At 42.4% G+C, this 25582-nt stretch overlaps 2 protein-coding genes across 2 annotated transcripts; one reads left to right on the top strand and one right to left on the bottom strand.

The window, feature by feature from the left end:
• Positions 1–7203: 7203 nt before the first annotated feature.
• Positions 7204–8570, bottom strand: RPRML (reprimo like). The gene has a single exon (XM_069075986.1). It carries the CDS (start codon positions 8241–8243, stop codon positions 7788–7790), a length of 456 nt encoding a protein of 151 aa, XP_068932087.1. The 5' UTR covers positions 8244–8570; the 3' UTR covers positions 7204–7787.
• Positions 8571–23255: 14685 nt separating this feature from the next.
• On the top strand, positions 23256–24687 carry LYZL6 (lysozyme like 6). The gene is made up of 3 exons (XM_069076846.1): positions 23256–23388; positions 23766–23924; positions 24605–24687. Exons 1-3 carry the CDS (start codon positions 23256–23258, stop codon positions 24685–24687), a joined length of 375 nt encoding a protein of 124 aa, XP_068932947.1.
• The last annotated feature ends 895 nt before the right edge of the window (positions 24688–25582 follow it).

Raw genomic sequence — 25582 nt, 5'->3', positions numbered from 1 at the left:
AATTGTCTTGGTTTTGTTAGGCTCATGAGGTTTGCATGTTATGAACATATATGTGCATGTTATGGGTGTCATGGTGCTTGTGTGTGTCATAATCCACAAGAATGAGTGTGTGAATATACATGTCTATATATGACAGTAGGCTCACTTGTGTTATACTAAGCTGTAGTAATATATACATGAATGCATATGTACGTTTCTATACATGTGTCAGCATATTCACATGTGTCCTATTGAGCTATAGGGATATATACACTGGGATAAGACTGAGGTCTATGCTAGATCCATCATTTTTAAATTGAATCAAGCAGTTTTTTTAAGTTGTCTAAGGCAATGTCCACTCACACCAAAACATCTGTTCAGTTCAAACAGATGTTCAGGCATATGGTGTTTTGTCTACATGAGGCCAAATATCCAGTTTGACTGGAGTTTTAGCTAAATTGTTAATAACTGATTTCTCTATAAATCTGAAGTCCCTGGTCTTCAGATTAGTTGAGGTGTCAATTCATCCCATTAAGAGAAGTTTGATGTTATCATTTGCAGATAGACCAGTCTTCAGTATTTTGGTTCATATGGACATTTCTATCTAAACTGGAAAAAACAAAATGGATGAAAAATGCAAATTGCCCAGATTATGACATGAAGTTGGATGGGTAGCCTGATAAATTTAATTCATCTATATGAATATACAAGATAGGTATTGAAGATGAACAATGAACTAGACCCAGAAATGTGTAGGAGGAACAAACCAGTTTGGACCAAATTTAGGGAACTGTAAAGTGCTTTCAATGATACTATTATCTGCTACTGCAAAAGTCCATTTCTTTTTTTTTTTAAAGCAATCGGGGTTAAGTAACTTGCTCAAGGTTACACGCCCAGTTTTTTCTGGGTGTGGTGCTAAGTATCTGAGCCCAGATTTGATCCCCAGGTCATCCCGACACTGGAGCCGGTGCTCTTACTCACTGAGCCACCTGGCCGCCCCAAAAGTCCATTTCTTTAATATCAGTATTCTCCTGGTGAGTCTCCATACCTACAAGTCATAGGACATCATTATTATGTAGGAATCAAAATTTCAAATAACCCAAAAGGCAATGGAAAGACAAGAGGTAGGCATAAGCAGATTGCAGCATAGGACCAGTGGTAATTTATGTGGGAGAAGTAACCTAAAAGGCATCAAAAAGAATATGTATGACAAAAAAAAGGAGGTATGATGGTCTGGGAGAGCTATGTGGCACAGTGGGTAGAGAACTAGTTCTGCAGTCAGGACTAAGCTCAAATATGGTGTCAAGCACTTACCAACTGTATGAGCCTTAAAACCTGCTTGCCTCAGTTAACTCAATTGTAAAAGATAATAATAGCACCTACCTCCCAGGGAGGTTGTAAGGATCAGAGATAATATTTGTAAAGTACTTGGCAAAGTACCTGGCTTATAATAGGTTCTGTATAAATGCTGGCTTGTGTGTGTCATAATCCACAAGAATGAGTGTGTGAATATACATGTCTATATATGACAGTAGGCTCACTTGTGTTATACTAAGCTGTAGTAATATATACATGAATGCATATGTACGTTTCTATACATGTGTCAGCATATTCACATGTGTCCTATTGTTATCATATGGCAAAAATGAGACAAAAGAAGAACAGCCCAGGTGCTAAATTGGTACTCCCTGAGATAATGAAAGAATCAGAGGCCTCCAATACATTAAATGGATTTTCTAATGAGGTACAATTTACAACCTTCTGAGTCTCCTCACCTGTAAAATGAAGAAGCTAGATTAAATAATGTTTAAATTTCCTTCAGTCTCTAAGACCTAATCCTATGGCTTGTAGAAAGGTCTGGACAAAAATGACATTGGAAGAAAAGATATGAAGGAGCTGCAATCACAGCTAGTAGAAGGGATGCTAGCACCAGTGTGATCATGGACCTACCACCCTACCAACCTACCAAAAGTCCTCTCCTGGGGAGAAGCAATGGAATCCACTGCCTCCTATACATCCCAGCTAAAATATATACAGAGACAGCTAGGTGGTGCAGTGAAGAGTGCACTGGCCCTGGAGTCTGGAAGACCTGAGTTCAAGTGTGACCTTTGACACTGACTAGCTATGTGACCTTGGGCAAATCATTTAACCTCTGTCTCCCTCAGTTGCCTCATCTAAAAAAATGAGGATAATAATAGTACCTACCTCTCAGAGTTTTTCTTCTTCCACCTTCACTTTTTTTTTTTGCTTTTTGGAGGGGGGAATGCAGGGTTAAATGATTTGCCCAAGGTCACATGGCTAGTAAGTGTGTCAAGTGTCTGAATTTGAACTCAAATCCTCCTGACTCCAGGGCCCATGCTCTATTCACCGTGCCACCTAGCCGCCCCTTCCTCCTTTATTTTATTTTATTTAAGCAATTGGGGTTAAGTAACTTGCTCAAGGTTACAAGGCCAGTTATTTCTGGGTGGATGCTAAGTGAGCCCAGGATTTGATCCCCAGGTCATCCCAACACTAGAGCCTGTGCTCTTACTCGCTGTGCTACCTGGCCGCCCCTTCCTCCTTTATTTTTGAAGAGGACCAGTGACATCATGGGGTGATGTCTGAACTTGCTCATGAATTATATTAAGTGAGGCAGAGCTACACAAAATCATTAGCCTCACTCTCCCAGAGTCATCAAAGTCCAGTGGCAAGACAAATGCCAAGATGACTGGTGATGGCCTGGGATGCAGTGGATGACCTTGGTTTCTTAGATGCTTGACTAAGCTCTAAGCACTCCACAGTACCCTCTTCGGCTACCTTTATAGTCATCGGAACAAATTGTTCTCATCCACCCATTCTGCCAGGGGAAGTCTTCACAAAATTGGGTAGATATCCCCTAACTCATCAGTGAATTTGAGATCTGTTGGTTACCCTCAACCTGGTTTAGCTAGGTTTTATGGGATGTGGTTTTAAGGGAGTGTGGCTGATGCAGATGCTACAGCTTCTCGGAGCCACAGGTGAGATTTAGGTGACAGGTGGACACCACAGGTGAGTGAGCAGCCCTGAAAAGGGCTCAGCAAGCCCTCACCCCAGAGAGGCTAGCCCTCTCTGAGCACCCTGTGCACTCCATACACTCCCAAGGTTATTGTGAAGATAAAAGGATACAATATTTGCAAAGCATTTTGCAGACCTTAAAAGCTCAATATAAATGCTAATTCTTGTGGTTATACCTCTCACAAGTCTAGAATGCGGGAAGATGCAGTGGAGTTGTGATGATTAATGAATATTGACTAAAAGCCATATTGGGGGGGGTTGATTTATTAGTCACTATTTTCATGACTTTTTAAGACTGTGGTTCACCTGCTAAATTATAGATAGTAAGGGGGAGAGTAAGGGTGAGAATATGGCCTTTCCTATCCTCTCAACCACCTGTCCATTCATGCAAATTATATGCAGACACACATATACATACCATATATATATACATATATATATAATGTATGCATATGGGAAGGGAGGAGAAATATAGAATGAAAGGATGGAGAGGCAGGTGTGTTTTTAGGAATAATTTAGGTTAATAATGTCTGCATTAGTGGAGAACAATTGCTGAATTCACTCATTGTGTTTCAGCTAACAATTCTATTTACAAAACTTATTGTCCAAGTAACATCTTCTGCTCTCACAACTTTTAGCACCATTTCTACCTTTCATCAAAAATTGGCAAGTTGAGAATATAGCTTGGGAAGGGACTTTTGAGTTTATCTGGTCCAATTCCCCTCCCTCCCCCTCATTTAATAGATGAGGAAACAGACCCAGAAAGGTTAGGTGACCTATCAAAGATAACACAAATAAAGTAACAGAATGGGTAGTTAGATTTTTTTTTATCCTAAATACAATGAACTTCCACTACACAAAATGAATATGCCTCAACAAGAGTGAGGAATATAAGATGTAGAGACTCCTTTCCTCCCCGATGCCCACCCCCCAGGGCATGTTAGACATCCAAAAGAGCCTTTTGACACATTTATTAGAAAATAGTGCATTTAGATTCATGATAAGGTGCTCATTAATAAGTTGATCAACTAGCATTTATTTTGTACCTACTGTGTGCCAGGCACTGTGCTAAGTGCAGGGAATAAAAAAAGAGGCAAAAGACAGTCCATTCACTAAAGGAGTTTATAATCTAATGGGGGGAGGGAGGAGAGGATACACAATATGCAAAACAAAAAAGGTCCAGCCATTAAGGAATTTATCATTGAAGGAAGAGATTGTAGGGAAACAATACATACAATATAGGTATATGCAAACTGGATACAAGGTGATGGGTGGGCAGTGGCAGCTGGGGGATCAAGAATGGTCTTATGTAGAACGTGGTACTTGAACTGAGCCTTGAAAGTTACTAGGGATTTTGAAAAGGGGGTGCTTTCCAGGCATGAGGGACAATCAGTGCAAAGGTGTGGAGGTGGGAAATAAAATACTGTATTTGAGGGACATCAAGAAGGCTACTTTGGCTGTACTAAAGTATAGAGGGGAATGGTGTGCAATAAGACCAGAAAAGTAGGTTATAAAGGATTTAAAATGTTTATATTTGATCTTAGAGCTAATAGGGAAATAGTGAAAATTATTGAGCAGAGGAGTGACATGGTCACATTTGAACTTTAGGAAAATCTGGCAACTGTCTGTCAAATGAATTGGAAGTGAATAGACAAGATAAAGAAATCAGTTAGAAGCTTTTGGCAATAGCCCATGTGAGAGGTGTGAGGACCTGAACTAAGGTGGTTACTGTGGGAATAGAGAAAGGGGGACTGATGAAAGAAATAGTGTGGAAGTAGAAATGACAAGATTTGACAACTCAGTGGAAAGTAGGGTAAGAGAAAAAAGACACTAAAGGTGATATGGAGATTGCAAACCTGTGTGACTGGAAGAATAGCAGTGCCCTTGACAGAAATAGGAAGCGAAATTAGTCTAGGGAGAAAAATGAGTTCTCTTTTGTATTATTTGAGTTTGAGATGTCTATGGACATTGGGTTTGAAATGTCTAGTAAGCAGTTGTTGATTTGGGATTGAAACTCAGTAGAGAGACTGGAGAAGGTAGCTTTTCATGTAGACATGAAAGCCATCAGTATAAAGATGTTAATCAAACCCCTGGTAGTAGATGAGGTTATATGGAGAAAGAAGAGAAGGGGTCCAAAACAGAGCTTTGAAGTACACCAAAGTTAAGGGTTGGGATATGGATGATGAACAGGCAAAGGAAACTAAGAAAGCATTAACCAGGAAAAGAACCAAGAAAGAACAAACAGTTAATGAAGTCCAGAGACAAAAATATATCCAGGAAAAGAGAAAGTGATCAACTGTGCCATGTGTTATAGAAAGGCCAAGAAGGATGTGGACTAAGAAAAAGCTATCAGATTTGGCAATCTTATATGAGATCCTTGGTTACTTTGGAAAGGGAAATTTAAATTGAGTGATGAATAATGAGAAATCCTAGTTGTAGAGGGTTTAGAAAATGGGGGGGGGGAGGGGAAGGAAATGGAGGTAATGATTACAAACAGCCATTTAAAGGAATTTGGCCAAGAGAGGGGAAGGGAGGAGAAATATAAAATAATGGCTTGTAGGAGTAGTAAATTCTAGTGACAGTTTTTTTTTTTAATGGATAGGCAGGGATGTTTTTAGGAAGCAGGGAAAGAACCAGGAAAAAAGGAAAGAGTGAAAATTGGAAAGAAAGGGGTAATAGAGGCAATCTGCTCAAGATAGGAAGAAATGGGGTCAAGGGTACAGTGTTGTGTTTGTCAAAGAGGGACAACTTCATCAAGTATTGGAGTAAAGCAGAGAATAGTGAGATGAAGAGGAGAAAAGAGAGTGCTCATGACTTATTTTCTCAGTAAAATGAACCAAAATATTTAGCTGTGAGAACTGAAAAAGACCTTAGAGATAGATCACCTAGTACGTTTTGACAGATGAGGAAATTGAGGCCCAGAGGGTTGTAATTTACCAAAGCTCACACACAGATTCAAAACCCAGTCCTCCAGTGGATTTCCCAGTTCTTCACTCCAATTTCTCTAATGTCACAGGCATCCCTCCTCATTGAAGACAGTTATTTTGCATATACCTGCCACCATTCACCAAGAGGTCCCAGGGAATCTAGTTCAATTCCATCCTCACTTTGCAGATAGGTAACCCCTAGCTGTACAAAGGACAGTTAGGCACTAGTACCGACAGTCTGGAAGCATCTTTGTTTTCATTTTTCTTTTTAAAATACAGTCAGGACCTTGTAGCAATGTACACCTGGAATCCTTCCTGCTGGAGGAGGCCGAGGCTGGCAGATTGCTTGAGTTGCAGTAAGGCTAAAGCAGATCGAATGTCCCCACTAAATGTAGCACCAATGTTGGGGAGGGGCAGAGAGATGAGAGCAGGCTGCCTAAGGAGGGGCAAACTGGTTCAGGTCTGAAATGGAGTTAGTCCAATATTCCCTGACAATCAGTGGTGGGATCACCATGAGTGGCCCCCAGCTTGGGTGAGATGGGGAGACCCACTTTCATCCAATCACTGAATCGGCAAGTAAATAAATAAATCTCGGTATGGGCCCTGAGGAGGAAATTCTTCACTGACCCTACTTGGCAAATACCTGGCCAAGCCCGGGAGGAGAAAACTACAGCTGCTCTTAAACCCTGTAGCGGTTCCACCAGCATGCCTTTACATCACGCAAAGGTTCTAGGAGGAATCAGAAATCGAATTCGGCTTCCTCTTTCCCCTATGGAAAAAGAAAATTGCAAGGACTTTTTCTCCATCAAAAACCCGCGCAATTCTAGGATCATATAATTCGAAGTGTGAAATCACAACCACCACCTGAAAAGTGAAATTGTCAACTTTTCAACCTTTTGTACACTCAGAGCTAATCAACCAGTTTGGAGGATTTCTTTCCCTCATTTGATGGATTCCCTGCCCCCAAAACCGAATGATCCAACCAGCTGTTCCATCAGATCGCTCCAGACTAGAGAAAACGTTCATTTATTCATCTCCCCTTCCTCACCCTTCTGCGCAGTGCTGGTCCAGAGCAGCTCATTCGGGTCCCTGCGCCCGCAAGTGCCTCCTTCCCATCCCCGGATGGCTCTGGTATCAGTTTTCCATAAGACATAAGAACCAATCCCAAATTACAAGGGCGGGGGGAGGCGGGGGGTGTGGGGGGGAAGGGAGACGGAGAGAGAGAGAGAGAGACAGAGTGTTTACTGAGACGGATGCACAGGAGGAAGCTTGAGAGCCCCGACGGTGGGGAGGGTTTTATTACACAATTTCTTTACAAATGGAAAAATCAATTGCGAACCCAGATACCTTTGCAACCCCCACCCAAATTGCCACCCTATCTCCCATCACCAAACAAAACGAACACCTATACCTCTAAGGAAGCAAGACAATTGCTGGGTCCCTCTTCTCCATTCCCACCCACACCCGACCTTCTTTCCCCTCCTTTTCTTTTTTTTTTTTTTAATAACAATTATTACAAACGATCCCCCAAGCCACTAAGGCAGATAGGACTCTACAAGGAAACATTCCCAAAGCACCACTTTGCACGGAACAAGTCACTTAGCACCCACAGCAGGGAGTGGGCGCACCCAGGCTCTGGGTTTGCCCAAACGACCACCTGGAGGATGTGCTCTTTCAGCCTTGCAGGGGGCTCGGGTCCCCTCAACCAAGACGCTCCCACCGCCCGGTTGCTGCTGCTCCTCCACCCTCAAAAAGCAATCTTTCCGGACTTCATAGGTGCCCGAGCTAGCCCGTGTGGGGCCCTAGGGCGGGGAGGGAAGGGCTCGCGCCAGGGTCCCTGGGACGCCCTCAGTAAAGCCCCATGATGGCCGCTCCCACGTCCTTGGAGGGTCGCCTCTCTTGCACTAGAAAGTTGATCATGCTTTCTGACTTAATGAGTAGATTGCAGCCCAGGAAGAAGATGCCGAAGATCACGGTGAGGGAGAGCACGCAGAGTACTGCGATCTGCGCCACTCGAGACACCCACAGGCTCCGCTCGTCAGGGGCCAGACCCGCCGGGATCCCGTCGCTTGCCACCAGCGGAGGGGTTCCGGGACAGCAGCCCAGCCACGTGTCCAGCCCTTCGCTCTGGTTGCCGTAGGCGCCACCTCCACCCCCGCTGCCTCCTGGTTCCAGGGCGCTCTGATTCAAGAAGGTCCAGTTCATCTGGCTCTCTAGCGCGCCCCGCCAACCGACAGACCTGGGACTCGGCTGCACACAGTCCCTGCCTCCCGCAGACTGTCTCTTCGATGTCCCCTCTCCCATCGGCCGCCCCACGGGGCCCAGGTCGGGGTTCTGTAGGGACCTGCTGCGCCGCCGAGAGCTCGGAGAGACTTGAAGGCTGTCGGGGTGGGGGCGGGGAGGCTGGCCGGGATACTGAGGCGGAGAGCAGCTCTGGGGGTGGGTGAAGAGAAAAGAAATGGGAGGAGAACTGGCTCACATTTCCTTCTTCCCAGGACCGAGCCGCGGGGGCGGCCCCAGAGGATGCGAGCAACAGGCTGGAACGTTCCGTGCCTCCCGCTGCGCGGACGAGCTGGAATGGGAGCCGGAGAAATAGTCATCCAGACTGCAGCTCCCCTCCCCGCCCCTCTCCCCACAGAGGCGTCAGTCGTCCACCTCCCTACCACCACCCAACACACACACACACACACACACACACACGCACGCACGCACCCAACCTAGCAACAGCTATTTCTCCCTCCCCCCCCCACTGGCGGCCAGCTGAGTCTCTAGGGTACGTAGGCTTAGCATCTGAAAATCGTAAAAACAATCAGAATTGGGAAGGACCTGGAGAGATCATCTGCCCTCTAACTTGAGGCAGGAGAAAGTGTGAAGCATCCTACACATACACGGTCATCTTCCTGGAAGATCTGTAGGACCTGAGCTTCTCTCTATACTATTCTCTTCTAGGGCTTGATCCATCATTAACAGTTGAGAAGGTCTTCATTAAGTCTCACCAAAATCTCTCCTTCCCTAATGTCTAGTTCATCTTCACTCCTTTGCTGACAGAGAAACTGCTTCATGTTTACCTTCATTCAGACGCTGGTGGATCTGAATAAAAATGTATTCCAGGCTAAAACATCTGAATCCTTTCCAATCAAAACCAATTAATCTTTTCCTTCTGCTTAAAAACATACCCATATTTTCTCATCCTTAAGACCCTTTCGCTTGACCCTTATGATGCCCTCAAGCTATCATCCTATATCTTTCCTCCTTTTATTAGCCAGACTGCTAATAAAAGCACTCTGCATTTCTTGCCTCCAGTTTCTCACCACCCCATTCATTTCTCAACCTATTGCTATGTCTTGCTTTTATTCACTCAACTGAAACGATTGCCTACCAATTATCTCTTAATTGTCAAATCTCTTTGCCTTTTCTCAGCTTTCATCCTTCTTGACCTTTCTTAAATATTGACACCTTTGACTACAATCTCCTCTCTGGTACTCTACACTGACTTTCCATGACATTGCCGTATCCTGAATCTTCTCCTTACATGTCTGGCCATTCCTGTGGATCAACATTCATGTCCCACCCCCTTGGAGAGAGACTGTACCTTAGCCCTCTTCTCTCTACTCTCTGTCTCTGTGTATCACTTCTCTTTGTTGAATAATAATAAGTAATCCATGCAGTCCTAGGGCACAGTTACTTAATATTCCCCAGTTTCCAGCAAGGCTCCACACATGTAATTAATTCAAGATAGAGCAAAATGGATTGTTCTTCCAAACCTCGTATTGCTCTATCAGAATGAATGATGCAAACTGATGATGTAAACTAATGATGTGAATGAATAATGCACATCAACCTCTACTCCCAAAGTGTTCTGTCATTAATGAAACATCTGGGTGATTTTTTCAGAGACTGCTTGACGTTGCTGCTCTGTTGCCTATAGAAAGAAAGAACTCACAGTAACATTCATTGTATTCTCTTTCAGGCTACCTATATGCATATACTCTGAAAATCTGTCTCTTCTTTAACAACAATAAACTTTATTCAATCATTTCAGACTTAAATTTGTCAAAAGTTTCCTCTGTGGGAGTTGGGGATTACTTTCCCCCCAACTCTCTCTCTCTCTCTCTCTCTCTCTCTCTCTCTCTCTCTCTCTCTCAGCAGCTCCCATGGGCTAAAATACCATCTATACAGATGGCTACCAGATCTGTTGGCACCTACCTAGGTGGCACAGTGGATAGAGTGTTGGGCCTGGAGTCAGGTAGACTCATCTTCCTGAGTTCAAATCTGGCCTCAGACATTTACTAGGTGTGTGACCAAGTCACTTAACCATGTTTGCCTCAGTTTCCTCATTTGTAAAATAAGCTGAAGAAGGAAATGGCAAACAACTCCAGCATCTCTACCAAGAAAATTACAAAAGGGGTCACAAAGAGTTGGGCACAACTGAAGTGACTGGACAACAACAAAAGTGTTTAATAAATGCATTTTTATTCATTCATTCACTTAAATGGCTTTAGGACCATTACTGGACATCTCTAACCTTGGAAATGCCAGAAGTCTGCTGTAGGCAGAAATGGAAGTGGAAGGAGAGGAGAGACAGTAGAGGGGAGATGAGAGAAGAGGAATGGAGGAGAGAGAAGGGGAATGAAGGTGAGGAGAGGGGAAGAGAAGGGAGGGGAGGAGGAAGGAGGGGAAGGGAGAAGAGGGGAAGAAAGAGGAGGGAATTAATGAAACATTTTAAAAATACAGAGGAAAGAGCAAAAGGAAACCTGGAATGGGGCATAGACAAACTGGACAGTACTGAATTTTGATACAGTCTTGTTAAATATGATATATATATATACACATACATATATATACATATACATCTAAAATAATAAGCTATATATAAAGGATTCCAAATTTCATATACATTTTCTTTTCATGTTCTTTGTACATAGAAATGTTAGTGGTTACCTGGGGAAAGTAAAACATTCTGATTGAGTGCCCTGGGCAAGTCAATTACATTGTTAAGTTGGGACATTTATATTGTGTACATCTGCTATCTCTCTGCTAATGCAAATCAGCATGTTCTCTTCACTTAATAGTCTAAGAGAATTGTCAAGAGCACAGAGAATTTGCTTGATTTGCCCAGGGTCACTCAGTCAGTATGCTTCAGTGGTGAGACATAAGCCCAGGTCACCTTGACTCCAAGGCCAGTTATCTATCCATAATACTGCTTTGCCTCTCAGGTAAGACCCCTGCTTCTGATCCAGACAACTCCTTTTCTGCCCCTTCAGCTCAGTAGCCCAAATTCTAAGGAACCATCTCTGGCCCTCTCTAAGATAGAACCTTCCCTTAAAGCATTCTCCTTATGTGCCAGTCCCAGGGAACTGCACCTTGGAAGTCTCTCAGGAGGTTCCAAAAGTATGAAGATAAGGGAAAATCTAAGGCACTGTGTTCTTGACCCCAGCAAGCACCACATTCGTTGAGCAACAAGACATAAAGCCAATGAGAACCTAGGGATAGAAAAGAAAAAGATCTGACAGAGAAATTAGAATGTCAGAGATCAGAGATCTAGTCCTGCCCATTTGTAAATACAATCCCCAAACGTTATCCAGCCAAGAATTTATAGATACAGGGACTTTTTAAGTGTCTTGCCCAGGCTCATATAAATAGTCCCTATCAGAGTCAAGACTTGAACCCAAATTTTCGGGGTTTCAAGGCTCTCCCTCTACCCACCATACATATCTACATGCCGTCTTTCAAATTTATAGAGGAGAAATATCTTTGGAATGCCTTTTGTAAGGACTTTGAGGTTAGGTTTCTTTCTTTAGTGTTTAGAATTCAGAATCTCCCTAAACATAGTGCTTGGTCCAAGATTCTGCCCACAGAGAGAATTCAGTAACTGCTGGGCAAAACAGACTTGGATCAACACTGTTCCACCCCCGGGTTCCCTGTTCAAGATACAAGGAGAGGGAATCACATGAAGCAGAGATCCGGTTTTCAAGTGACTATGAATACAGATTTTTTTTCTGTAATTAGAATCACTTAATCCACATCTATGAACCTTTCAATTACCCTTGCAACCCCTTCCTTGAGTTGATTGGTTTCCTTCCAGAATCTCCATTTTAATTTAAGTGCCCACGTCTATCAAATCTTCATTCATTTCTGGCTCCAGACTTTCTCTATCATGCCCTGTGGGTACCTGCTCCTTCTCCCTCTTTTAGTTTCCTTTTTTGCCTAATGTTGCCCCATTAGAATAAAAATTTCTTGATAGCAGGGATTGTCTTTTTTTCTACTTGTGTTTTTATTCACATAGTTTTGCACCTAATAAAGTCTTAAGTGATATTTGTAGACTTGACCTTCTATAATCCACAGCTTATCTGGGAAAAGCCCAAGAAGGCCTAACAAATACACAAATTAACCAATAAACTCAGATCAGGATTATCCCATATGCTAAGAACAAATACAGCTAGGAATAAAAATTTTGCTGGTCAGAATGGAAATGCCTTAATCAAGAAGTGTTAAGTCTTAAATGGACACTGTTACTTTTCTTCTCGTCTGCAGGAAAAACCAGGAGAGAGATGTAGATAAGCAGCAGGTCCCAAGAAAGAGCAAGGATGCTTCATGAGAGGCCTAATAGAGGAGTCAAGTTAGGACCCTGCAGCACAGCATTGTCTTAGGGAAAGCTTAATACAAGAACTGATATTGGAGCTTGACCTTGAAAGCTGCGTAGGATTTCTTTTCCTTTTTTTTTTTCTTTTTGGAGGGCAGAGGGCAGGGCAATTAGGGTTAAGTGACTTGCCCAAGGTCACATTGCTAGTAAGTGTTAAGTGTCTGAGGCCAGATTTGTACCACCTAGCCAATCCCGTGGGTAGGATTTCAATAGGCAGAGATGGAGGAGATGTTTTGACCCAGGGACTGAGGTGAACAAAGACACAGACTTGAGAAAGCAAGGGGTACACACCTGCAATTGCAAGTGTGGCACACTTTTACTTCTCATCAAATATTGTATTCTATCATAAATTACAGTTAGTTACGTGTGTGCCCAACATTTGATAAATGCTTGTTGATTGAATGATTCATGTTTTCCCCCTGCTTGATTTGCTGTTGTTGTTGTTGCTGTTTGTCTTTCCTTCTCAAAGAGGACAGTGACATCAGGAAGATGATGCCATGACATGCAAGTGAATTAGATTTAAGTGAGGCAGGGCTGTGCAAAATCACCAGCCTCACTTTCCCCTCTAGAGTCATCCTGATCCAAGATATAGATCTGTTCCACTGGAGATGGCCCTGGATGCAGTGGGAGTATCGTCACATAGGCAGTAAATGAGTGAACCAGAATTCAAATTGAATTGAACTGAATTGAAGGAACTATGCCTTTTTTATCTTTTGTCTCCCTCAGGAGCTAGCACAAGACTTTGTAGCAGTAGCTACTTATTAAACATTTGTTGAATTGAATATTCTAGGAGAGAACAGGTTCAAGGGCTAGAGCCTAGACACTTCAGGCACCACGAAGGAATTCCTACATGAGAGCTGCCAAACCCTTCTCTAGACAAATGAGTTACCCACATACCAGGACCCACTATAAAAGATGCTGAGATGTTGATGTCACAGTCCTTATGGGAGGAATTGGAACACAGCCCATCTGTCACCCATCCTGGGTAATTATTTTTATCCACTGTCTGCATCTCTATGTCTATGGAAAGGAAGGCTCCATCTGGAGATCTGGCTGTTTTGAGTGAAGACGTTTTAGTAAAGATATTCTGATGCATTCTTCAAAGAAGCTGAGACTAGAAGAGGTGCTCTGAATATAGAAGGACAATATTTACTTCTAGGTAAGAAATCATGTGATTTTCACCTTGATGTTCCCAAAAGATATTTTGGTTTAAACTCAAACTTGGCATGGATTTGTAGGAGAAGGTTCCATCCATGACTCTGAGGCACCTTGAGGACAGGTGCTTCCTAATTTCTTGGAGTAAGCAGAGGTAAACGGGTAACTCTCAGCCAACATTCAGCTGGACATATAAATACACATACAACCTGACCCAGTCTCATTACCAAATGGCCACAGCAAGGGAACTGGCAGGTGCTTGGGAGCTCTTCAAAACTGGAAGCCTCTTGTTTCTAAGTTAGTTTGCATTTGGTCCAATCAAGGATGATATCTGATGAGTGCTGATACAATCTTCAGGACAGGGTGGCTGACAAGAACCCTTCTTAGGAGGAGGCATTTCTTCTCTTCCTTCTTCCCCCTCCTGGACAGCACTACCCTGTGGCCAGCTGGGCAATCATCACTATTCCTTGCCAAGACAAGTCATCCTCTTGTCCTTCGAACACCCCTGTCACCTGAGGGCAAGTGTGGTGGTCGAGGCACACTGGTGGTCCAGGCCAGCAATCCTCATCCTTCTTTACCCCTGTACAGCTTTTAGACACTGCCAGTCATTCTTCTCAATACTCTTTTCTCTAGGTTTTTGGGACACCACTCTAACTTAGTTTTCCTCCTACCTATGTGATTATTTCTTCTCAGTTTCCCTTCTTGAACCTTCATCCAGTTTATGGCTGCTAAAGGCAGATGTCCCCATGGGTGTGCTTGACCAACTTATAGGGTTTGTGAAAAGCAGATTGTTTAATTTTTACTGTGAGCATTTGCACCCTGGAGAATTCCAAACTAATCAGGGCTTGATTTATTGTTTGTTGTTTTCTCCAACACTTAAAAAAAGTATTGGAAAAAATGTTAATAACACAGATTAAATTTAAGTGTGAGGGTGGTACATTTTTTTCCCAAAGAGTCAGTTGTTAAATATTTACCACCATACCCCTGGGTCCCCTGACCTGGGTTGTCTTCTCTTCTTTCTCTATACCATTTCACTTGGTGATCTCATCAACTCCCATGGATTTAATTATTATCTCTCTGCTGATGATTCTCACACCTATTTATCTAACTCTAACTCTCCTAACCTCCAGACCTGCCTCTCCTACTTCCTATTAGATATCTCAAACTAGATCTCCTGTAGACATCTAAACTCATCATATCTAAGATTCAACTCATTCCCCCCCCAAAAAAAAAACTCTCCCACCTCCCAAACTTTTCTACTACTGTCAAAGGCACCACAATCCTTCTAGTCACCTGCACCCACAGTCTGGTTATCATTTTTTTAAGCAATTGGGGTTAAGTAACTTGCTCAAGGTTACACGGCCAGGTGTTTCTGGGTGGGTGCTAAGTGTCTGAGCCTGGATTCGATCCCCAGGTCATCCTGACACTGGGGCTGGTGCTCTTACTCGCTGTGCTACCTGGCCTCCCCCTGGTTATCATTCTTGACTCTTCACTTTCTCTCCCCACCCCACCCCCATATACAGTCTGTTTATTTTTTACTTTTGTAACATCTTAAACCATGATTCCTCCCCCTTCTCTTCTCTCACACTGTTACCAGCCTTGGTGCAAGCTCTCATCATCTCACAACTGGACTACTGCAACAGCCTACTGGTGGGTCTCCCCCCTCAACTCTCTCCCCACTCCAATCTGTCCTCTACTCAGATATCAAACTGATCTTCCTAAAGCAGAAGTCTAACCATGTCACTGCTTCCCCCACCCTATTCAGTCAATTCCAGTTTCTCCTTATCAACTCGGGTACAAATACAAAATCCCCTATTTGGCATTCCTTTATGACTTGGCTTCCTCCTACACTGCAATCCAGTGACACTGCCCTCCTTGCTCCACCTTGAACAAGAGCTTCCAATCTCCCAACTCTGAGCTTTTTCATGCCTGGAATTCTCTCCCTCTTCATATCCTCCTAGCTTCCCTGGTTTCCTTTCCAGCTGAAACCTACTTTCTACAGGAAAGACTTTCCTAATCCCCCTTAATTCTAGTACCTTGGATCTGTTGATTATTTCCAATTTACTCTGTCTATAGTTTGTGGGTACATGGTGGTTTTCGTGTTGTCTCCCCCATTAGATTGTGAGCTCTTAAAGGCAGACTGTGTATTTGCCTTTCTTTGATTCCCAGCACTTAACAAAGAGCCTGTCATGTAGTAGGCATTTAATAAATGCTTATTAACTGCCTAGCTTGTGAAGAAATGCTTTTGGGGGGATAGGTTCGAAGTAAAAATATTTAAATTTTTAAGTGCTACATAAAGTTAGTGATGATGATAATGATGATGATGATAGCTAGTGAATATGAGTGAATAGAGTGCTGGACCTGGAGTCAGGAAAACGCATCTTCCTGAGTTCAAATCTGACTTCAGATATGTACTAGCTGTGTGACCCTGGGCAAGTCACTTAACTCTATTTGCCTTAATTTTTTCATCTGTAAAATGAGCTAGAGAAGGAAATGGCAAATGATCGTAAGTATCTTTGCCAAGAAAGCCTCAAACTGGGGCGGCTAGGTGGTGCAGTGAATAGAGCACCAGCTCTGGAGTCAGAAGGACCCAAGGTCAAATAAGACCTCAGACACTTGACACACTTACTAGCTGTGTGAACTTGGACAAGTCACAACCCCAGTTGCCCTCCAAAAAGCAAAAAAAAAAAAAAAGCCTCAAATGGGGTCACAAAGAGTCAGAAATGACTAAAAACATGACTGAACAACAACTATATATATGCATGTGTATTATGTATGTAATGTATACACATATATGTGTGCACACATACATATATACATATAACGTATTATGTGCAACTATATATAAACATATATGACATGCACACATAAAACATGTATCAGCAGTGATGATGATGATGACAGTTTTAGGGGCAGAATAGATCTTTTTAGTTGCCTCTTCAATTCCAAGCAGACCTCCTACTATGAATACAATGATCACAAATAAATGAGCACAAGATCATAGCAAAGATTGTGCACCGTAATTTATAAGCCTTCCTACAGAGCCACTGAAAAGGCTGAGCAAGGAGCTGATGTTCAGGCACATTATCGGTGTGTTGGGGCTTCCCTCTAGTGGCTTGAGATCAAACTACAATCCTGCATTTTCTTGCTGTGGCCGAGCCGGATGGAATCAAGGGTCCTAGGTGCATAATTCGTCTGTTGCTCAGCTACAGCTTGGTCTGACCATGATGCACATATGTAGATGTGGAAATATATCGTCCACTTCCACCTGAGCACACTGAGGAACACTCTCAGAATGCCAAGCCAGTTTCCAGAGGCTTAAGTGGAACCCCCTACTCCCCATGTGAAAATGAATCTAAAAATGCAAGTTTCTCCACAGAGTCAGTCAGAAAGTCAAAAAGCATTAAGTGCCTACTATGTGTCAGTCACTGGGCCTGGGGATAAGATAAAAAGAAAGAAAGAAAAGTCCTTCCCTCAAATGCCTCACATTATAATGGGGGAGACAACATAGAAACAACCACATACACACAAGACACATGTATACACCATAAAAGGGATGTAATTTCAGAGGAAAAGTATTAGTAGTTTGGGGAGAGAAGGAGAATGGGGGGAAATCTCTTGTAGAATGGCATGGGGGACAGCCAGTGAAAAGTCACCAGTGTCAGGAGAGTCATGTTTGAAAAAGAAGAAAGTCGGTCACGCTGGGTCATAGAAGGGGAGTAAAGTATAGGAAGACTGACAGGTAGGTAGGGACGAAGATGTGAAAAGCTGATGATTAGATTTTATATTCACCTGGGCCCTGCACTGTCTCCCTCAAGGTTCATTTCTTCTGGTAAGCTAGGCCAGAGGCTTGGAATCCTTTTTTCAGTGGTCATCTTTTCTGATAAATAAACTTCTCCTGCCGTCAATCAGCTTCTCTCAATGTACTGAGGACCTCCAGACCTTCTATACTCACAAAGTTACCTCCAAGTCTACATATGTATATCTCAAGACTGATGCTTGGTGGCCTACAAGAGAAAGGAAATACAAAAACTATAAAAGGTAACCAGAGACCTAGACACAAGTTCACCTACTGGAGTTCCCCTATTTAAGCTGCCACATGAAAGGATGTCATCTTTTTAAGCCAAATAAAGAACTTTATATTTTATCCTAGAAGTAAGAGGGAGTCATTAAAGTTTATTGAGTGGGGGGGCAGGGAAGGGGCATGGCCAGAGTTGTGCTTTAAGATTACTTTAGGGGTGGCTAGGTGTCACAGTGAATAGAACGCCAGGCCTGGAGTCAGGAGGACCTGAGTTCAAATCCAGCCTCAAACACTTAACACAAAAACTAGCAGTGTGACCTTGGGCAAGTCACTTAACTCCAACTGCCCTCCCCCCTAAAAAGCAAAAAAATTAAATTTAAAAAACAATGTGAGATGAGAAGGAAGGGAAAAGAGGGAACTTTCAGCTAATGGCCTTCATTTGTTCAGTGAAGCAAGATCTTTAGCTGAGAGGGTGGGGTGAAGGCATGCCATGGAAGGGATAAGTAGGGATGAAAAAGTTTGAGGATAATCCCTGGAGTGAGTGAGATCAATTAGGGAACAACAAAAGGGTTGCCTTCCTACAGTAAGAACTTAGTTGAGATTATCTAACATATATTTGTCATGAACTCACACATTCATTTTTCAGGCTTGGCTCAGTAGCTGTCAGACAGGAGTTAAGGCAACTGGATGGTGGGAGTAATCCAAGACTAAGGCTTGGCAGGTCTAGATCAGCAGCAAAATAAGAGGACAAGGTATTCAAGAGGGCACTATATGGTTAAACTGGTTCACCAAAAGGTAAAGATAAGAAAAGAAGAAGTGTGTAATCAATGCAGGAGTGTTAGCCTGGGAAGAACTGGAGGGCACAGTGAAGATGAAGAGGAGGATTGAGGGTCAAAAGGCATGGGGAAGGATGAAATGACAAAAGATCATGATCAGATAAGGGGATTTCAGAGTTCACGAACATGAAAATGTCATACTTGTACATTATGGCATGAAAGTATGAACATGTCCAGGTGAAATTGAGGACTAGATTATAGGAATTGAGTTGATTGAGGAACTGGGAAGTCAAGGTGTTTGAGGGAGTGTCAAAGTGTTCACCGAAGTCCTCTACTATGGAGGCAGGAGTTGGGGCCAAGAGAAAGACATGTAACTAATACTCTACCCAATGATATCACTCCAACCCTCATTTTCTCCATTTCTTTTGTGAGTGTTCTCAAAGACACATTTGACAATTAATTCTACTGAAGTTTGAAGTACATTAGTGAAAATAATTAAGAACATTCAATTATTTTAGGTGTAATATGGTATCTGCCTTAGAATCATTGTTGGTTTTCAATAAATACACACACACACACACACTCACACACAAACTCATGCAGAAACTTACTTCTGTTGCTCCAAAACAGACCCAGAGCTCATTTTCCAACTCCTGGCTGTGCCTTTTCCCTGGTTGTACCCAATACCTAGAAGCATTCCCTTTTCGTCTGTATGTACCTCTTAGAATCTAAGCTTCCTTTAAGATTCATCTCAGGTATCACCCTCTACACTGGATTTTTCTTCATAACTCTCTATTTTGACTGTTCTCTCCCTCTTGGAATTTACTCTGTATCTACTTTGTATTTACATGTAAGCTTCTTGAGAGCAATGATTATTTTATTTTTCTCCTTGAGTTTCTAGGATTTGCACATAGTAGACAAATGCTTGTTGAATTGAATTATGGGGTCAGGGGTAGAACTAGGGGATGTCATAGTTTCCCAGATCTGTGTTAAATTTTCAGCTTTTTATTTTTTATTTTATTTTATTTTGCTTTTTGGAGGGGGGAAGTTAAGGCAATTGGGGTTCAGTGACTTGCCCAAGGTCACATGGCTAGTTTTTTGTGTTGAGTGTCTGAGGCCAGATTTGAACTCAGGTCCTCCTGACTCCAGGGCCAGTGCTCTATTCATTGCACCACCTAATCGCCCCAAATTTTCAGCTTTTTAAAAAACTGAATTCAACTGTCTATGATCAGCCTGTGAGCATTATTCTGTAAGAGTCTGTATTGTGAAGTTGTGCTGCAACCATGGGTGTTCAGCCACTCATCTGCACATAACTGTGAGCAAATTGGAGCAGCTAGTGGTTTATTGTGGGAACTAAATGAACCATGGTGACTCCATCTTCTGACTCAATTCTGGAGTTAGCTCAGTTCCCTTTTTATTCAATTATGGGTCTAGTCTAAATTTTATCTTGTAAGAAAACTTTATTCAAAATGAAAGGGCTTTATTGTATTGTTTGAACCTAGCCTTGCTGTACTGGAAAGCTCCCTAAATACCCTTTACTAAAAACCTTGGTTATATTGACATGAAACTGAGTTAGATCCAAAGATCTATGCAAGGAGTTTTCTCACAATTATATATCTCAAACAAACCATAGGCCTTATCTGAAAACTGGTCTTGTACTGGTTAACCAGTTATTATTTCCATGTTCCTTTGACTGTATACAGACACTTGAGGAGAGTGGGATACCTCTTTTTCTGATTTCAGGGAACTACACATATTTGCTCTCCTTTTCCCATCTTGGAAAGTCCCTAATTTTTTCTCTAGTTAGAAATCAGATTACCTAATATTGTATCCTGGTTAACTGTTTTCTTTTAATTAATTGGTCTGATTTGATTGTTTTTAATGCATAAAAATCTGTCTCCCCCTGTACTGGGGTCCGGTGCCAAAGCTGAGGAAGGTCTGGAATGATTTGTTAGGCAATTGACATGCATTGCTTCGCAAATCGATAGCTCAGAAATTAAAACCCTTGTTTCCTCAGTCATTTTCATCTTTCACCCGCCACACCTGTTGTACCTTTCTAACTAATACTTCAGAATTAGATTCAGACTCAACAACTATCCAAGTTTAAAAGTAAGTTTCTCCAAGAGTGATGTCACAGAGCCTCTGGGAGTTCCAGAAGGCCAGGATACTTTAATGTTTCTACTCTTGGACTAGGGAGAGCTGTGGTCTGGAAAGAGACTGGGTATAAATTCTGAGTTAAGACCTAGCCCATGCTGTAACTTCCAGATTATCTTTGGATACCTTTGGAGGAAATGCCTTCTTTGAAACACTGTAGTCTTCCATCACAATCTGGTGGGACCTGTAGGATGGAGAGAGATTAGAAGAGGCAGGTAACAGGAAGAGGGTATAGTATGGAAAGACAGATTTTAATTGAATTGTTGCTGTTATGTTTTCCCATCCTTAGCACCCCGTAAGGAATGAATTTCATTGTCAGAAAGATCAGGTTTTCTTATCTTTGCCAAGAAAACCTCCAAAGGGATCACAAAGAATCATACAAGATTGAACAACAAAAGTTGGGGAGGGGGGGAAGCCAGGAGGGAATGGCCTGCTTCCTATCATAGTACCTATCATAGGTCTAAAGTCAGAAGGGACCTTGAAAACCATCTAGTCCAACCCCCTTATTTTATAATAAGATCCAGTTAAGATTACATAACACAAGTCACTAAGGTCTCAAAAGTAATATGCAGCAGAGGCAGGATTTAAACTCACGTCCTTGGACTCCAAATCGAAATATGCTGGTGCTAGATTATCTGGAAAGAGAGAAAGACAAGGGGAGCCCTGAAGGTGTGGTCCTGAGAACATAGGAGAAAGGCACTTGCCCCCAGACTGAAGCAGAATTGAGTCTCAATAGATGACTCTGTTCTAGGGATGGTCACAAAGAGAGGAAGGCAGTCAAAGCAGCTTGCTACAGGATGACAGGATGGTGAATGCTTGAATTGTTTGGGAACTTAGCATCTTCCCCCAGTAGATTGAAGAGTAGTGATGGGTAGGGTAGATCCAGGGTCTCAATTTTCTTCATTCAGCTACCAGCATTCAGTGTTCAGAATGATTGTTTGGAAGGAGGTGGGGTCACGATTCTGAGCAAGGGGAAGACTTTAGGCCACAGTCTAGTTACTAGCTCTGGGACCCAGGGCAAGTCACTTAACTTGTTTGCCTCAGTTTCCTTATCGATAAAATGAGATGAAGAAGGAAATGCCAAACCACTTCAGTATCTTTGCCAAGAAAACTCCAAGGGTCATGAAAAGTCAGACATGACTGACATGACTGAACAACTCTTTAACTGGGGTCCACGAACTTGGATTTTTTTTATATTTTAATAACTACATTTTGCTATAAAGTAATTTATTTCCTTGTAATTCTATGTATTTTATTTTGTGCATTTAAAAACATTATTCTATGGCTTACATGACTGCAAAAGAAAAACCTACATCAAAGTGCTTGCCTTTTTAATGAGGGGGAAGTGAAGAAGGGAAGGATAAAATTTGGAACTCAAAAATTTAAAAAAATGAATGTTTAAAATTTTTTACATGTGATAGGAAAAAATAAAATATTTGAGGGAAAAAATCATATTTTGAGAGGATATCCATAGGCTTCACTAAACTGTCAAAGGTTATCTATGAACATACAAAAAAAGTTAAGAATCCTTGCCTTGGAACTTTTATTCATCTTCTGAATTGCCCATGGTAATATATGTAGTAAATATCAGAGACAGAATCCAAACTCAGGTATCTTCTGTCAGCATGCCCCATGCTCACTGCCTAGTAGGGGAGGGTCTCTGGGTGTCCCTCAAAGATACCCATCCTATTTCAGGGTTGTTATTATGTTGTGGTTATTGTCTTAATATTTTGATGCAAAAATATGTTTCTGACCAGTGGGTAAAATAACAAAGTGTGATATGAAATTATAATTGACAACAAATAACTGTACATCACTGAATGTGTTACTTTAGTAAACAATTATATTTCTTTTTAAAATAAGTATAAATAAGGAAGTATGTTTTCATACAAATCTGGGAACTTCTGAATAATGTACAGAAACTGTCAATATAACAATTCTAATAAACATAAAGTCTTTGTAAAAAGGAAAAAGATACCCATACTATAGACCTCTAAACCTCTGGATATGCTGGCCTAGCAATCAAAGTAATCCCCCACATACCATGGAAGAGAGGGGTCACTTTCTGCCTAGGTCTTTCTTGAAAGAAGAGAACAAAAGGAATGGCAACTCTAAGTCACTGGTTGGGAAGTTGGAGGATGTAAAATGTTAAAAAAAATAAAAGTGAAAATTTGAAGTTGACCATCCCCTGTTCCAGAAACCACCTGGATTTCTAGATCCCTGGAGAATCACTCGGATCTTCCAGGTCAGATTGAGGCTAAAAGAGATGTACCTTGCCAAAACTCTAGACCATACATTCCATACCACCGGCACCCTCAGCACCAGTTCTGATCTCTAACTAATGACTAAGAATCCCCTATAGTGAGATATGCTTGCAGAGCATGCTTGGGTAAAGAAAGCATAGAGATGGCCTAATGGGAGGGAGGAGCTTCTCCAACCTAGATCATGGTGTTTTGGTCTCTTCCCTCTAGGCTGCCCAATCTTTGAGTTACCAGTAGCAGGACATTTGTGAGTCTTTGGGAATTACTGACCAAACTCCTTAAACTACATTCCTCACCCTTCTGAAGATGAAGAAGATTCTATTTCTCTCCTTTATCAGCTGCCTCATTGTGGCAAATCAGACCAAAATCTTCAAACGTTGTGAACTGGCCCAAGAGATGCATAAAGCAGACGGGTATGAGGGCATTAGCCTAGGTGACTGTAAGTGACTCCCCCTGTTTTCTTCCTCCCTCTGGCTTTCCAAAACTATGCCTTCTCTTTTCTATCTCCTTTCTTTTTTCTTTTTTTTTTGAGGGGGGGGAGGCAGGGCAATTAGGGTTAAGTTATTTGCCCAAGGTCAAACGGCTAGTACATGTTAAGTGTTTGAGGCTGCATTTGAACTCAGGTCCTCCTGATTCCAGGGCCAGTGCTCTATTCACTGCACCACCTAGCTGCCCCTTCTATCTCCTTTCTTGATACCATTTTAATGCTTGGGCTCTTTTCTCTAACTCTTCTTTTCACATTTCTCCCTTTCTTTTCCTCCTTGCTCTCTCAAAGGGGGCCTCTCTGGATCCTGACACTCTTCTCTTCAATCTAAGGGATGTGCTTGGCATATAGGGAAAGCCAGGTCAATACAAAGAAGAAATATGAAAATGCTGTTGGTAGTACAGACTATGGCCTCTTCCAGATCAACAGCCACTATTGGTGCAACGATGACAAGAGTCACTCCAAAAACCTCGGTCACATGAACTGTTCAGGTACATATACTTCCCTGGGATCTCCTGAGAAAAGTCTGCCTCTCCTCTCATTTCTACCTCTAGAAATTCCCTAGAGAAACGTCTCAGGCAGGAAAAGATTGAGGGCTGAGGTTTCTGAAAAGCTGAGCTACCTCTCCCTAGTCTCATTCTACTCTACGTTGCTTGTTTTACCCCCACAGGATTCTGCTTTGGCTCAAAGCTAGTCAGAGTTTTTATTCTCAGCTCTTCATCTTCATCCCCTTCTTTTTTCCTAAGGTTTCTAGGCTGTTCAGAGACCTTTCTGGCTGGGGATTTTTCCCTATGCTGGAGTTTAAGTGCAGTTTCATCTGCTTGCCCCTCCTGGGCTCATTCTTCCTGGAAGTCTACCATCTGCCCCCACCTGTCACACCCCCAAGCTTCTAGGCAGCTTCTAATATCTCTACCAAAGAGGAAATGTGAGAAGAAACATCCTAAATCCAAACCTACCTAGTACAGGTCCAGTAGCCAGAGTTGTGAACTCAGGATTATCAGTACACAATGAAGACTCCAGCTAGGGTGAGTGGGCATATAGAGTAAGGAAGGGCCCCTTAACACTGGGAATACACAGCCTGCCCATTCCCAGCTTCTCTACTTCCAGTTGAAAGAGGTTGTTTTTGTCTGAGCATTTAGGGCTGCACTTATTTATCTTTTGTCTCCTTCAGAACTGCTGAGTAACTACATCTTTCTCACCATTCTTTGTGTCAAGATGATGGTATTGAGTTCTGGAGGAATAGCCAACTGGTGAGAAGGATGCTCAGGAACCAGCCTCCTCCATTCCCACTCACAAGAGAGAGCTAAGAGAGGAAGAGGCAGCAGGAATGGACTGAAAGAGCCGCAGCATTGGATAATGCTAAGGATCTGAAGCTCAAAGAGGACCCTGCTGGTGACTTAGAGGTTCTGCTCTGGAGAGAATTCGTCTTCTACCCTAGGAAGAAGAGTTATTTATTAGGGTAGGAAACTGCTTCCAACTCATGGTAGGACGAAGGGGTAGGAAGCAAAGAGTTTTACTAGTGTTTCAATTGAATCATAATGGAATGTAGCGTAATAGAAAGGGTAGTTCCCTCTTCGGAGCAATATGATGAGGAGGAGAATATAGGTTGGAGCAAGTAGTCTGAAGTAAAGGGGCAGCTGGCCATGGATTTGAAATAAGCTTAAAGGGAGATAAAAAGGACAAGAATAGACAGTGAATGAAGTAGGTTCAGGAGGCAACTATACACTGGCTTTTTATAAAATGTTAGTGTGACTGTTGGTGGAGAGTGGGAAAGGAAAAACAATCAACATTAACTTCTTTCTACTCTGGTTTTCCGAGGATGAAGTGGAGGATACACTGTCAGGATCGGGACCTCTCCTATTGGCTAACAGGGTGTCACTTCTGACTGGAGATGTGCGCAGCCCTGCTTGCTATAAGTACTCACTAGAGCTGAGTCCATTACACCTGGGACCTTTCCCTTCCTTCCTCTTGTTTCCTCTCCTTAATGCTCTATTCTTCGTCCTTTCTTCCACTCAAATATAAAAACAGAATTGAGACACTTTCTGCCATGATTGTGGCTAAAGGGGAGCCCTGGGAATAAAGGAGTTTACATCTGCGTTTCTTCCTCTAGAGTCCCTGCTTATCATTTACAAACCAGGAGACCCAGACC

The sequence above is a fragment of the Petaurus breviceps genome, unplaced genomic scaffold, assembly GCF_028583685.1.
Source record: "Petaurus breviceps papuanus isolate PSGF00001 unplaced genomic scaffold, PetGlider_PUasm1.0 90925, whole genome shotgun sequence".
Taxonomy (NCBI): domain Eukaryota; kingdom Metazoa; phylum Chordata; class Mammalia; order Diprotodontia; family Petauridae; genus Petaurus; species Petaurus breviceps.
The sequence above is the reverse complement of the archived record's forward strand: the minus strand, read 5'-3'. Positions and strand labels throughout refer to the sequence as shown.